This window comes from Loxodonta africana, chromosome 6, assembly GCF_030014295.1.
Source record: "Loxodonta africana isolate mLoxAfr1 chromosome 6, mLoxAfr1.hap2, whole genome shotgun sequence".
Classification (NCBI taxonomy): Eukaryota; Metazoa; Chordata; class Mammalia; order Proboscidea; family Elephantidae; genus Loxodonta; species Loxodonta africana.
Genome location: NC_087347.1, coordinates 45802641 through 45818889, shown reverse-complemented (window position 1 = coordinate 45818889; position 16249 = coordinate 45802641). Strand labels below are relative to the sequence as shown.

General features: G+C 40.3%; 1 protein-coding gene across 3 annotated transcripts in view; it reads right to left on the bottom strand.

Moving 5' to 3' along the window:
- Nucleotides 1-3260: 3260 nt before the first annotated feature.
- The window catches only part of KCTD18 (potassium channel tetramerization domain containing 18), a 30196-nt gene continuing 17207 nt past the window's right edge, over nucleotides 3261-16249 (bottom strand). For all 3 annotated transcript variants that reach the window (XM_003405944.4, XM_064286848.1, XM_023542546.2), the window contains 2 exons: nucleotides 6641-6743; nucleotides 3261-3968 (listed from right to left, as the gene is read on the bottom strand). In XM_003405944.4, coding sequence (XP_003405992.1) covers nucleotides 3476-3968; nucleotides 6641-6743 — 596 coding nt within the window. In that variant the 3' untranslated portion in view covers nucleotides 3261-3475. The remainder of the gene's footprint in view (nucleotides 3969-6640; nucleotides 6744-16249) is intronic.

Sequence of the window (16249 nt, the reverse complement as noted above, 5' to 3'; positions counted from 1 at the left end):
AGACTTAACTTTGCTGAACCTCATTTTCTTGATCTAATAAAGATTACTTCATTATAGTGTTCTAAAGCTTAAAAAAATAAAACGTATGAAAATACTTCATAAATTGTAAAGTAGTAAGGCAGTAATAAAACAAAAGATTATTTTAAAATATAAACAAAACAGATCCTTCAGTGGGTCCCCATCACCAGCCTTAGGCTCTCCCTGATGTAACTAACCAATTTAAATCACAGCAAACCAGTTTTCAACACACAGATTACCTGGAAGGGCAGTCCAGTATCTTTTCTAATATAGCAATACCTAAACATCCCATTCACTACTAAGCACATCCATTGTGTCCTCTGATCTGGCATAAGCTGCATAAACCTGTTCTCAAAAGTATGCTACTCATTATCTATAAAGCATACTTTTTTTTTTTCTTCAGGAAGAGCAGTGGGTTATGCTGAGCTACCAACTTCTATATTTGCACAGTCTGGGATTATGGAAAATATTTTTTCATGTAAAATTAGCTTAACCCCTGGGGAACCACATCCAAATAAAATAATGTTCAAGTTGCTTGAGCATCCTGAATTTGACTGACTCCTGATACCCACGAGAGACCATTTGTCCCTTCCCCTCCTCAGATGCCCCAGGCTCCAAAAGTTATTCCAGAAGACATGCTTCTTGTAAAGGCTAAATGTTGTAACAGACTTCCCTTCAAGTGTTTGATACAAAGAAATAAAGGCTGTTGACTGAATCACCCTGATTAATGTTCAACATGTTTCCTTTCCAGATAAATGTATATTATGTATAAAATACACATTATACATGTTTATTATCATAACATTTTCTTGTATGTATCAGCAACCCAAAACGTCCTATATCCAGTAATACTAATAATATCCAGGTTGGTAGCTCTGAAAATTCACTATAGTTTTTGATTTTTAGAATGTCTGGGTTCTCTGTGATAGTATTTTTCATAGCCTACTGTATTTTTTTTTTTTTTAACTGAATATTTCTAAAAAGTTGGTAGGTTTGAGGCCACCCAGTGGTTCCCTGGGAGACAGACCTGGTGATCAGCTCCTGTAAAGATTACGGCCGAGAAAACCCTGTGGGGCAGTTCTAATCTGTCACATGAGGTTGCTATGAGTCGAAATGATTTGACAACACTTAACAACAACAACTGAGTATTTTATATATGCCACAGAACAATGTCATTTATGGATCTTCAATTAAATAATCACTTTTTCCAACCAAATAACCACCTATTTAAAATGCTGCTAGTATTTGTATAGTTATCTGTGATGGTTAAGATTGTGTGTCAACTTGGCTAGGCCATGATTCTCAGTGCTTATAGGTGATCACTCCCATGATGGACTCTGCTGTTAGTAGCCAGTCAGGTGAAAGGAAGTTTCCTTGGGGCTTATATCCAAATATAAGCAGACGTTCTGGCTTTTTTGCTCACTCTGGATCCTGCGGCTGCTTCCTGTTTGTCTGACCTCCGGATCTTGGGACTTGAGTTATCAGCTTATCTGCTGATTTTGAGATTCCTCGATCTTCACAGCCTGTGAACGGGAGTCCTGCTCACCGACCTGCTGATCTTGAGTTCACCAGCCCCTCCAGCTACATGAATCAGAAGAGCCTTGCAGTCTTGCCTGCCAATCTTGGGCTTCAACGATCTTCACAGCTTGTGAGCAAGAGCTCTGCTCTCTGACCTGCTGATCTTCGGTTCCAGCCCCTGCAGCTATGTGAATCAAGAGAAGCCTCTATCCTGATCCACAGACTTAGGATATTCCAGCCTCCACAAATGCATGAGCAGTTTCCTTGATATAAATCTGTCTCTCTATATATGTATATGCTTTACTGGTTTTGCTTCTCTAGAGAACCCAGCCTAAGACATTATCCAAAATTAGTTTAATTATTTTATACATTATCTAAACAGGAAAGCAGTTTGGAAGCAGAAATAGACACTTACATAAACTGAATAAAACTGGAATGCTCCTTAGAGCAAGGATGGCGAGGCTTGATCTTGCTTACTTTGGACACATCATCAGGAAAGACCAGTCACTAGAAAAGGATATCATGTGTGATAGAGGGTCAGTGAAAATTAAGAAAACCTTCAATGAGATGGGCTGACACAACAGCATCATCAAACATCATGGAGATGGCACAGGACTGGGCAGTGTTTCATTCTGTTGTACAGAAGGTCACCATGAGTCAGAGCCAACTCAGGCACAACTAACAACAACAAACATCTAACTGAAAAGCTTTCAAACTACTAAAGTGGCTCCAAGTCTTAAATAAGTACATTCACAGAAAATGTCACTTTTTATGGAAAGGTTTTACTTTATTTTATAAAAAGTAGTTTTTAAGGATACTTATTTTACTCTTTCAAAGTAATGCAAGTACAGTGATAAACATTTGAGTAAAAAGTACCCTGCTTTATGTATTTTTAACACTGAAGGCATACTGTTCACTGAAGGTAGAAATATGTGATCCAATTATAAAACATAAGAGTAAACACAACTGAACAGTCATGAAAAACTAGAGGATTAATCAAAATCTTCTACTTAAAAATATTAAATTCAAGTTATGTGGAAATTTTATGCATTAAAAAACCATGTTGTATAATCAGAATGACTCTTCGTGGTCATTTCTGAAAAACAAATATTAACTTTATTTAAAAAGTTAAACTTTTAATTTCTCTTTTTCAAAATACTTTCAAAACTTGACTATTCAAATTAAAATAAGGTATTTTAACAATTTATACCAAAGACATGTAGTTCTTATCCTAAGGAATCTTGTGATGTATAAATAAATCTAACGGAAAATAGTGGAAAAAAAAAAAGCCAATCTAAAGAAGAGAGTACTGTAGTTCAGTTGAGAACCAAAGAACGATCTCAAATTCCTGTCATTTTTTCCCTCCCCATCATTTCTTTTCATATTGTCTTTTGAGACTGAGACCAACTGTGTAGGGAGTTAACCTTGATCTACATTTTCTCTCTCAAATCTCTCTTGGGTGTGATATAGTACAGGGAAGCACTCATACCACCGCTCTCTGTTTCACCAGACAGGAATACCTGAGCCCAAACTTCACTTCTATTCCTGGGCTACAATAAGTAACATTACGAAAGTGCCTAATCTAGCAGTATCTCAGCAGCAAAATGGATAGCTTCTCTAGTGATCATTTTGCTGCGCTGTTTGTTGCATTAATCCTAACAAACCATCAAAAAAAAAAATTTTTTTTTTTTTTTTAAAACCTGAAATTCAAACTGTCCCTAGACAAATAATCATTTAAAAGTTGGGGAAATGGATATAAATGCAGTCCCAGCCACTTAAAACTCCCCCTTCCACCGTTCTACTTTCACACAAGTCATTTTTCTCATAATTATCCTAAATACAGACCTAAGTGTTCACCCTGACTGCATCAAGAAACCAAGTCACTTATTTCTTTCAAACACATGAGAAGCTCTGGGAGACAAACAACAGGTTTTCATTATCAAATACTTTCATCGTTCCCGTTTTCAGTCCGCACAGGCGTACTGCTGGAAGCTTCATGAGCAGGCAGCTCGGGGGAGAGGCTTCGATTCACTGCTGCGGAGGTGGGCTGAGAAGGCACAGAGGCACACAGTGGAGTCCGCTTCAGTTTGATCACTCGATTAGATGTAGACTTCTTGTCAGAGAGTAGAACCTTTGCTGTAGGTGGGTGTGGGGCCCCGTTTTCAGCACTCCTGGTTCCCCAGGAAGCCTGGGGCTGCCTGCATGCCCTTGTGCCCACAGCGGACGTGGCTTCTGATGGTACAGAGCTGCTGTGAGGCTGGTTTGCTGTCACTCGAGTCGAGGTCTGGGGAGCCCTGGCTGGAGACACCCTGACTGAAGCTGAGTTCTTGACTTTGATCTGGGTGCTTGTGGAAGGGCCCAAAAATCTTACTGGCTTAGGGCCAGTCTTAAAATTCACACTTTCCTCCTCTTCACTGAAAGTCACCAGTCGCCTATAAATACAGAAGCATGTCATTTTCAGCATTTACAGCTTCAATAAGAAATGGAAACATCACCAAATTTTACTTTAGGATTAACAAAAAAGTTTCTCTGGAGAATTAAAAGAATCAAAAGATTTATAGGTATCAAAGTACTGTATCTCTCATCCCCAACCAAAGTCAATACATAAATTAGCAAAGTTGCTAAAGGTTGTTTCAACTTGAATGCATACTGATAATCTCCTAAAAGATAATCTCCCATCTTAAAAATCACACACAGTGTTAATACTGACAAGTTAAAATTTGGAGAGTGTTACACAAGAATTATACAACATATCACTGTATTCCCAAGAGTCCTAATGTGATCTATAGGATAACCAGGAATATCCTCAGTTATTTTTCCCAAAGCAGCAATTTCAAGAGATTTACTGAGAAAAAAACATTTCATAGTGGAATAAATTTGAAAAGTGCTGTTGCATATTTTGTCCTCCTCTTGGAGCTTTATAATCCACATTAACACATTATAGGTTCTGAGAAGGCCTACAGTAAAGAAAGCTATTTAACTTTGTTGGCCCCATTATTTCCCAATCATTCTGTAATGAAACTACCTTTGACATCCAGTAAAATTAGCATTCTGTGAAACACATTTTAGAAACTGCTAGAATGACCAAACCCAAGATAGGTAGATGCCTTTTGATTTTGAGAAGTATTGAGCAAACTTTTCAAAGATTCCTAAACCGAGTTTACCATTCATTATAAAAAGCCTAAGGGTGAGCATTTAAAAGGATGACCTTAAAACTGTCAAACACCATTGTCAAAAACCTTCTTGCTCCTTCCACGGGTTCGACCAGCTTTGCTTCATGAAAACCACCTCCTGAACATGCACATCACATCAGTCCTCCAAGTCTTCTCTTTCTCACACAGCATCACTGTGCATTTCAGAGGCAAATATCATACGTAGTGAACTCTGATTCTTGGAAATGGGATCTTAATTGCCTAGTTATTTGCGACTTAACTACATGAGGCAAAAGGAGCCCTGGTGGTACAATGGTTAAGCACATGGCTGCTAAATGAAAGGTTGGCGGCTCGAACCTACCCAGGAGCTCCATGGGAAGGAACTCCCATAAAGATTACAGCCTAGAAAACCCTATAGGGCAGTTCTACTCTGTCACGTGGGGTCACCATGAGTTGAAATTAACTTGATGGCACCCTCCAACAACAACATATGAGGCAAAGAATATGATTATAATATATTCAACCCTATAACTCTACTGGAGTCCTTGGGTGAAGCAAACGGTTAACATGCTCAGCTGCTAACTGAAAAGTTGGAAGTTGGAGTTCACCCAGAGGCACCTCAGAAAAATGCCTGGTGATCTGCTTCTGAAAAATCAGCCACAGAAACCCCTGTGGAGCAAAGTTCTACTCTAACATAAATGGGGTTGCTATGAGTCCAAATCAACTTGATGACAACTGGTTTCTTTTTTTTTTTTTTCAACTCTACTGGTCATAATTAAATTTTACCTGGTGAGTCAGATGGTTCTTTGAGATCTCACTAGTGTTTCATCATTATCATTATCATTATCCTTTTGATTCATCACAGAGGAAAGACAACCAACCCAGGTGTGAGTCTCCATAAAACCATTCTTGCTCACTTTCTTGTCTGTCCATACCTTTCACTAGACTCTAGGGTAGGGTTTCTCCACTACTGGCAATATTGACATTTTGGGCCAGATAATTCTTTGTTGTAGGGCCTGTCCTGTGCACTGTAGGATCTTTAGCAGCATCCCTAGCCTCTACCCACTAGATGCCAGTAGCAATGTCCCTCCCAATGGTGATAACCAAAAATGTCTCAAGATATCAAATGTCCCTGGGGAGACAAAATCACTCCCAGTTGAGAATCACTGTTCTAGACTCTAATATTTGCTAACTGTACATTCAAAAAGCAAAATAAATAATGATAAGGAAATTTGGGCCTTTAAGGAACAAGATGTTTTGACAAGAGATGATTAAACTACTAAAAGCCTGAATAAATTCAGCACTTCTGTGACAGATCCAAAGAATAAAAGTAAGGAAGTAGTCTGAAACTCCACTGGGGCAATGTATAAAATTCTAGAATAGGTGATGAAGAAACCAGAACATCTGAAGGCCACGACTACTCAGAAACTAAAATATCCAGACACTAAAAAAGAAATATGATTTTAAGTGTATTTAAAACACAGTGAAAGACACAGAAGTAGAGGGAATTTAATGTGAATAATTTAATGGAATACAAGAAAATACCATCAAATAAAAAGGGGTAAAATATTATTTGTGGCAAGAGTGGGAAGGAAGGAATTCAGAATAAGTAACAAATTTCAAATAGTAAGTCTAAATAAATTCTTTGACTATTGCCAGCAAAGACTGGGATTTTACCTTTGTGAGGAGAAAATTCCTTATCACAGAATTTCTATTCTCCCAATAAGAACGTACTCAGCTTTAGAAAGTTTACTCCACTCTTTACACAGTTTTTGTAACTCTGCATTTATCTAGACATATATTTTGATGGTAAGGCAGAGTTCATCTAGCTGATTAATAAGCTTAACAAGGTCAAGAACCAGTATTCATTTCCCCCTCATAAAAGGCAGTAAAAGTATAGGTCACAGATAAAAAAAAACACACACACACATAATGAAGACAGCACAGATAACCTTTTTCGAATTGGGGCCATGTGTCTCAGGCTTCCAAGTAAAGGCTGCTCTTCCAGAGTCCAACACTCTATCAGCTCGTGAGGCACCCGCCAATAGCTAACACCTGGAAGACAAAAAGACATAGTTAAGAGAGCCATCATCCCCTGCCAAATGTTCAGCAACATTGTTTCATAAAGACTGGGCACAGTTCGAGGTTCACACCTTCTCCTGGGTGACGCAGGGAGTCATGTACAGCACAAACAGGAAGTGCTCATACTAAGCAGCAAGGCAGTGGAGTGGCACAGCTGGCAGCCCGGGTCTAGGAAGTACAGGGCACGAGCCCTGGCTCTGTCACTTATTAGCTGAGAAAACCCAGCAGGTTGTTATATCTGCCCTGGGCAGCTGAGTGCGCTGGGTAAGTCTCCAGGGCCAAGACGGCCTGAGTCTCAATCCTACTGTCACTTGCTAACCATGTGACCTTGGGAAAGTTACTTAACCTTCTTCTGCCTAAATTTCCTCATCTGTGAAACGATGACAATAATCGTACCTACCTCACAGGATTGCTGTGAGGACTGAATGAATTAATAAATGCTTCAAATAGGGCCTGGCACTGACTAACCAATCAATAAATGTTGGGTGCCTTTACTATAAGCCTCAGTGTTAGGAGTAGTACAGTGAGACTTGGGAGAGCCAGAATGCAACGGGACTGCCTGGTTTTTCCAGGTTTTCCACCTCTGACAGAGTGCAGTCTTACCACTTTTCTATCACTCATTTTAGTGGAAAATATTTAGTTTTCCTTCTCTGACAGGCTTTCTACCTTCCGTAGGTTCCAGCTTTTGCAGGTTTTACTGTAATCTATTGTATAGTGGGGCTTATACTCACACTTACCCTGTCTACCTCACTGGGTTGCTATGACCATCTCATCAGGCAATTGTTACGAACCACTCTGCAAACAGCAACTGCTATACAAATATGAGATAGCGTTACCCTATATACACCTTTTCAAATGAGAACTAATAATCCGAGTTAGTATGTTCAGGCAAAATCCCAGTCAAGTTGATTTAACTTTTAAATCTGATATGTTTCTGATTAAAAGCTGAAAAATATAACCTATGAACTTCAAAAACATTATGCTAAGTGAAAGAAGCCATACACAAAAGATCACATATTGAGCAATTCTGTTTAAATGAAATATTCAGGATAAGCAAACCCATAGAGATGAAAAGCAGATTGGCAGTTGCCAGGGGCTGCAGGGAGGGGACAACGGGGAGTAACTGCTTGACGGGCATGGGGTCTCCATCTGGGGTGAAGAAAATGTCCTGGAACCAGGAGAGATGATGACTACATAACACTGTGAACGTACTAAGTGCCACTGAATTGTATACTTTAAAACAGTTACGATTTTGCTATGTAGATTTCACCTCAATTAAAAAGAAAACATAAATTATATGTAGACACATGGAAAAAAGGCTTAAAAAATAGTACTGAATAAAAACCACTTGGAGGTAAAAATGGCACAGCAGTGTCCCTCATCAGACTTCACAAGATGAAGGAGAACCATCATCAGCGTCAACAGCCCAAGGCTGATCCTATGATGCAGAGGTCAGACATACCTCCACCCTCCAACCATTTTACCAATTCTGACACCAGCCGTCCCTCCCACAGCACTCCCTACTTCTGTGCTGGGTTAGTTAATTTGCTTTAATGGCCACACAGAACTCAAAAATCATACTTACAGTTATGGGGTTTATTAGGGAAGTAACAGGTTACAATTCAGTTTACAGGTCTTTGATCAGGACAGCCTCTTCTCAGCCATGCCCACAGGCAGGCCTCTCTCTGGCCCTTGGCCCCTTGGTACAACCTCTGCCCTGTTCAGGCAAGTGTTACAAAGCTCTTTAGCTCTGCCAATAAGTGCCTGGAGGCACCCCACTCCACTGGTAAGCCTCAGCCCAGAGGTGCTCAGCTCTCTTGCTCCGTGCCCAGAGGTACCCCACTGTTCCAGGACTCTTCCAGGAAGCCCCCTGCCCAAAGGTGCTCGCCTCTCTTGCTCCGTGTGTTGGCATACCCACTGTAACCGCCTTGCTCCATGAGGTTCCATAACCACCTTGCTCCATGGGCCGGGAGCTCTCTGCACTGTCTTACACCAGCCTCCTGGTTCTGCTGCCACTGTTTCTCTGCCACCACTTCTCACCATCTTGCATTGTCTCCAGTGTTGCAGCTCTCTGTCTCCTGGGTCTAGGAGGTTCTCAGCACAGGGATCCCAGGTCCAAAGGACATAATACACTACTCCTAGATCTCCTTTCTTGGTGGTAGTGAGGTCCCCCATCTGCCTCTGTGATGGATCACTTTAAGCCTAGGGGGATGGCAAAATTCACCAATCCCCATACACCTTATTTGCATGGTTCCACACTCTCAGGGTTCCATGCACCTTATTTGCATTATTAGCAAGCTATCCAATCCTCATTTGCATAGTCCCACCCAGTCATTTGGTGGGGGTTATAAGAACATGGCGAGAAAGGCCATATAAAAGGACACCCCTTGGCTTTTCTAGCCATGGTTCTTTCATACTTGAAGGATAACTTCTCCCTCCCAATCACATTACCAGTCCAAAACAGTCATTAACAATTAGTCCTGCAGTAGGGCAGAGTCCTCAAGTTGAGGTTACTCAAGTACAAGCCATTCAGGTCTGCTGCAGGTATCCATTTGATCTGGCCAGGTTCTCTAAAAGTCATCTCATCTCAGCCTTTCTGGTGTCTAATAAAATTTAACTAAGAGAAGCTCATTCCCTTGCTCTGAGCCTCTCTCAAGGTATCCACATAGCAAAACCTTTAAGGGACTTACCAATTCAGACACCAGCTGTCCCTCCCACAGCACTCTGTACTTCTCTACTGGGTTAGATAATTTGTTGTAATGACCACACAAAACTCACAAATCACATTTACAGTTATGGGGCTTATTAGGGAAGTAACAGGTTACAATTCAGGATAGTTTTTCAGTCAGGACAGGCTCTTCTCAGCCATGCCCACAGGCAGGCCTCTCTCTGGCTCTCGGTCCCTTGACCTGGCCTCTGCCCTGCTCAGGCAAGTGTTCACAAAGTGTTTTAGCTCTGCCAATAAGTGCCCGGAGGTACCTCACTTTGCCAGTATTCCTTGGCCTGAAGGCACTCAGCTGTTTTGCTCTGTGAGTTGGCAAGCCTAGCTCCACTGACAAGAGCCCAGGGGCACTCCACTCTGCCAGGACTCCACCAGAAAGCCTCCTGCCGAATGGCACTCAGCTCTCTCTCTCTGTGGGTTAACTCACCCACTGTAACAGCTTTCCTCCGTTGGCCGGGAAGCCCAGTGCACCATCTAGCACCAGTTTCCTGGTTCTGCTGCTGCTGTTTCTCTGCAACCACTTCTTGTTGTCCTGCGCCATCTCCAGTGACACAGCTCTCTGTCTCTGTCTCCTGGGTCTAGCAGGTTCTCAGCATAGGGATCCTGGGTACAAAGGACATGCTCCACTCCTAGCTCTTCTTTCCTGGTGGTAGTGAGCCCCCTCCCCCCCGTCTGCCTCTGAGATGGATCATTTTAAGCCCAGAGGAGGGCAAACCAACCAATCCCCTCATTACAGTCCCATACCCCTTATTTGCATGGTCCCATCCCCACAGGCCTTCAATTGCTGATGTGGCACAAGTCAAAATGCGAAGCAGCAGCTGCAAACATCCATTAATAATTGGAACGTGGAATGTATGAAGTATGAATTTGGGAAAATTGGAAATCTTCAAAAATTAAATGGAACGCGTAAACGTTGGTGTCTTATGCTTTAGTAAGCTGGAATGGACTGGTATTGGCCATTTTGAATCAGACAATCATATTGTCTACTATACCAGTAATGACAATTTGAAGAGGAATGGCATCACATTCATCGTCAAAAAGAACGTCTCAGAGAGGTAGGGCCAAGATGGTGGAGTAGTCCAACACTTCCGGTGATCCCTCTTACAACAAAGACCCAAAAAAATAAGTGAAACAATTATATTTATGACAAGCTAGCAGCCTTGAACATCAAAGGCAAAGTTAGAAAATGGACTGAGCAAGAGACAGTTAAGAAGCAGAGAGGAGTTGCCGGACCTGATTCAGCTGCAGTTTCCTCAGGGAGAAACAGCCAGCCACACAGCCTACTCAAACCTCCAAAACCAGAGAAGAATGGCGCAAAAAGCTAAGTACTTGCATTTATTTTATCGCGGCCACAGCCCCCAAAACGATGTCAGTGGCTGTCGCTTTCCCTGGGCCTGAGATAGGTCCCGCTGAACATCCTGAGCCATTTTCCCAGACTTGCAGAAGGAATAAATTCACAACTGGGGGAAAAGATAATCTGCCAGCTCCACTAGCCTGGGGAGCTCAGGACTGAGGCGGCTCCTGTCCAGGCATAACCGGTCCATGGACTTTGAATACCTTTCCTTGCTGCATGGACCTCTGTGGGCCTATTCCAGAACAGGCCCTTGTTGGCGGACTGCAACTGTTTCAGCTATGCAAAGAAGACATGGGTGTTTGATGTTTGACAGCACTTTGCCTATTAAACAAGGTCCTCACCTACCCACATCAGCGGCCTAAGGATTAGTGGCTCCATTCATATCACGCAGGCACCCACAACAGGGGTCCAAGGATAACTGGTACCTCCCAGTCCTTACAACCAAAAGCACTGGGTGCCCATGGTCCATCTGCAGAACCCACCAAACTATGCGCTCTAGGGAATAGAGATGCGCTTTCCTCACAGACACTCAGTGGACAGTTGTCAGCCCCTGCCTTGGTCAACCAGATAACTGTACCTACACCAATCACCCCTGCCCCTCTAAGACAGTAGGACAGAGCCTGTACCACACATTTGATGACCAACTACCTGGACACCTTAGCTGAATCCATACAAGAAAAGCGAACAGACCCCTAGGCTCATATGCCTGATAATAGCTCTAGCCATCTGGTGACAGGACGTCAGAGCTTCAAAGGTGAAAATAATCAAGCTAGCTCACTCAAGCAAACTATTTGGGCATATCGAAACAAAACAAAGCAAAAAGCTAGGATACAGTAAGGAAACATAAAATAAACTAATATAATAACTTATAGATGGCTCGGAGACAACAGTCAATATCAAATCACATAAAGCAGCAGACCAGGATCACTTCAACAAGCTCTCAAAACCAAGAACCAAGGGATCTTCTGGATGAAGGTGCCTTCCTGGTATTATCAGATGCAGAATATTATCAGATGCAGAATACAAAAGATTAATACACAGAACTCTTCAAGACATCAGGAACGAGATCAGGAAAGGGATCAGGCAATATGCAGAACAAGCCAAGGAACACACAGATAAAGCACTTGAAATTAAAAAGGTTACTGAAGAACATAATGAAAAATTTAATAAGCTGCAAGAATCCATACAGAGACAGCAATCAGAAACTCAGAGGATTAACAATAAAATTACAGAATTAGACAACTCAACAGAAAGTCAGAGAAGCAGAACTGTGAAAGTACAAGGCAGAATTAGTGAGACTGAAGATAAACCACTTGGCACCAATATATATGAAGAAAAATCTGATGAAAGAATTTTAAAAAATGAAGAAATCCGAAGAATCACATGGGACTCTATCGAGAAATAACCTACGAGTGACTGGAGTACCATAACAAGGAGGGATAACAGAAAATACAGAGAGAATTGTTGAAGATTTGTTGGCAGAAAACTTCCCTGATATTGTGAAAGATAAGAAGATATTGATCCAAGATGCTCATCAAACTCCACATAAAGTAGATCTTAAAAGAAAGTCACCAAGACATATTATAATCAAACTTGCCAAAACCAAAGATAAAGAATTTTAAGAGCAGCTAGGGATAAACGAAAAGTCACCTACAAAGGAGAGCCAATAAGAATAAGCTCGGACTACTCAACAGAAACCATGCAGGCAGGAAGGCAATGGGATGAGTTATATAAAGCACTGAAGGAAAAAACTTGCCAGCCAAGAATCATATATCCAGTAAAACTGTCTCTCAAATATGAAGGTGAAATTAGGACATTTACAGATAAACAAGTTTGGGAATTTGTAAAAACCAAACCAAAACTACAAGAAACACCCAAGGGAGTTCTCCGGTTAGAAAATCAGTAATATCAGATATCAACCCAAGACTAGAACACAGGATAGAGCAACCAGATATCAACCAGGATAGGGAAATCACAACAATAAATCAAGATTTAAAAAAAAAAAAAGAAGCTCAAAACAGGAAAATAGCGATGTCATTATGTAAAAGAGACAACATTAAAGCAATAAAGAGGGACTAAGAAATGCAGTCATAGGTCTTTCATATGGAGAGGAAGAAGAGGTGATATGAATAAATAAAAGTTAGGTTTAAACTTAGAAAAATAGGGGTAAATATTAAGGTAACCACAAAGGAGACTAACAATCCTACTCATCAAAATAATATAGAAGAAAAAAATAGAGAGTCAGGAGAAACAAAATCGACAACAATGAATAAGAGGAAAAGACAATACATAAACTACTCAGCACAAAAAATGAAGTGGGAAAAAGAAACTGTCAACAACATACAAAAGAAGACATTAAAATGACAGCAGTAAACTATAGAAAAAAAAAACTATACCTATCTCTAATTACGCTGAATGTAAATGGACTAAATGCACCAATAAAGAGACAGACAGTGGCAGAATGGATTAAAAAACATGATCAGTCTATATGCTGCGTACAAGAGAAACACCTTAGATGTACATGTAGAGACAAAAACAAACTAAAACTCAAAGGATGGAAAAAATATATCAAGCAAACAACAATCAAAAAAGAGCAGGAGTGGCAATATTAATTTCTGACAAAACAGACTTAAGTTAAATCCATCATAAAGGATAAGGAAGGACACTATATAATGATTAAAGTGACAATATACCAAGAAGATATAACCATATTAATTATTTATGCACCCAATGACAGGGCTGCAAAATACATAAAACTCTATCAGCACTGAAAAGTGAGACAGACAGCTCCACAATAATACTAGGAGACTTCAACACGCCACTTTCAGTGAAGGACAGGACATACAGAAAGAAGCTCAATAAAGACATGGAAGATATAAATCCCACAATCAACCAACTTGACCTCATACATATATACAGAACACTCCACCCAATAGCAGCCAAGTATACTTTGTTTTCTAGTACACATGGAACATCCTCTAGAATAGACCACATATTAGGTCATAAAGCAAGCCTACACAGAATCCAAAACATCAAAATATTACAAAGCATCTTCTCTGACCGTAAGGCCATAAAAGTGGAAAAAGCAGGGAAAGAAATCAAACACCTGGAAACTGAACAATACCCTGCTCAAAAACGACTGGATTATAGAAGACATTAAGGATGGAATAAAGAAATTCATAGCATCCAATGAGAATGAAAACACTTCCTATCAGAACCTCTGGGACACAGCAAAAGCAGTGCGCAGAGGTCAATTTATATAAATAAATGTACACACACAAAAAGAAGAAAGGGCCAAAGTAAAAGAATTATCCCTACAACTTGAACAAATAGAAAGAGAGAAACAAAAGAAACCCTCGGGTGCCAGAAGAAAACAAATAATAAAAATTAGAGCAGAACTAAATGACTCTAACAAATTTGAAAACCTAGAAGAAATGGATGAATTCCTAGAAACACACTACCTACCTAAACTAACACAAACAGAGGTAGAACAACTAAATAGACCCATAACAAAAGAAGAGATTGAAAAGGTAATAAAGAAACTCCCAACAAAAAAAGGCCCTGGCTCGGACCACTTCACTGCACAGTCCTACCAAACTTTCTGAGAAGACTTAACACCACTACTACTGAAGGTATTTCAGAGCATAGAAAAGGACAGAATACTCCCAAACTCATTCTATGAAGCCAGCATATCCCTGATACAAAAACCAGGTAAAGACATCACAAAAAAAGAAAACTACAGATCTATATCCCTCATGAACTTAGATGCAAAAATCCTCAACAAAATTCCAGCCAATAGAATTCAATAACATATCAAAAAAAATAATTTACCATGTCCAAGTGGGAGTCATACAAGGTATGCAGAGATGGTTCAACACTAGAAAAACAATTAATGTAAGCCATCATATAAATAAAAGACAAGAATCATATGAATTTATCAATTCCTGCAGAAAAGGCATTTGACAAAGTTCAACACCTATTCATGATAAAAACTCTCAGCAAAATCGGAATAGAAGGAAAATTCCTCAACATAATAAAGAGCATTTATACAAAGCCAATAGCCAACACCATCCTTAATGGAGAGAGCCCGAAAGCATTCCCCTTGAGATCAGGAACCAGACAAGGATGCCCTTTATCACCAGTCTCATTCAACATTGTGCTGGAGGTCCTAGCCAGAGCAATTAGGCAAGATAAAGAAATAAAGGGCATCCAGACTGGCAAGAAAGAAGTAAAAGTATATACATTTGCAAATGACAAGATCTTATACACAGAAAACCCTAAGAAATTCTCAAGAAAACTACTGAAACTAATAGAAGAGTTCAGCAGAGTATAGGGATGCAAGATAAACATACAAAAATCAGTTGGATTCCTCTACACCAACAAAAAGAACATCGAAGAGGAAATCACCAAATCAAAACCATTTACAGTAGCCCCCAAGAAGATAAAATACTTAGGAATAAATCTTACCAGAGATATAAAACATACAAAGAAAACTACAAAACACTTCTGCAAGAAACCAAGAGACCTACAAAACATACCTTGCTCATAGATAGGAAGACTTAACGTTGTAAAGATTTCTATTCTACCAAAAGCGATCTATAGATTTAATGCAATTCTGATCCAAATTCCAACGACATTTTTTGTTATTAACTTTTATTGAACTTCAAGTGAACGTTTACAAATCAAGTCAAACTGTCACATATAAGTTTATATACACCTTACTCCGTACTCCCACTTGCTCTCCCCCTAATGAGTCAGCCCTTCCAGTCTCTCCTTTCGTGACAATTTTGCCAACTTCCAACTCTCTCTATCCTCCCATCCCCCCTCCAGACAGGAGATGCCAACACAGTCTCAAGTGTCCACCTGATATAATTAGCTCACTCTTCATCAGCATCTCTCTCCTACCCACTGTCCAGTCCCCTTCATGTCTGATGAGTTGTCTTCGGGAATGGTTCCTGTCCTGGGCCAACAGAAGGTTTGGGGACCATGACCACCGGGATCCCTCTAGTCTCAGTCAGACCATTCAGTATGGTCTTTTTGCCAATGACATTTTTTAATGAGATGGAAAAACAAATCACCGACTTCATATGGAAGGGCAAGAGGCTCTGGATAAGTAAGGCATTACTGAAAAAGAAGAACAAAGTGGGAGGCCTCACTCTACCTGATTTTAGAACCTATTATACCGCCACAGTAGTCAAAACAGCCTGGTACTGGTACAACAACAGATACATACACCAATGGAAGAGAATTGAGAATCCAGACATAAATCCATTCACATATAAGCAGTTGATATTTGACAAAGACCCCAAAGCAGTTAAATGGGGAAAAGACAGTCTTTTTAAAATATGTTGCTGGCATAACTGGATATCCATCTGCAAAAAAAATGAAACAAGACCGATACCT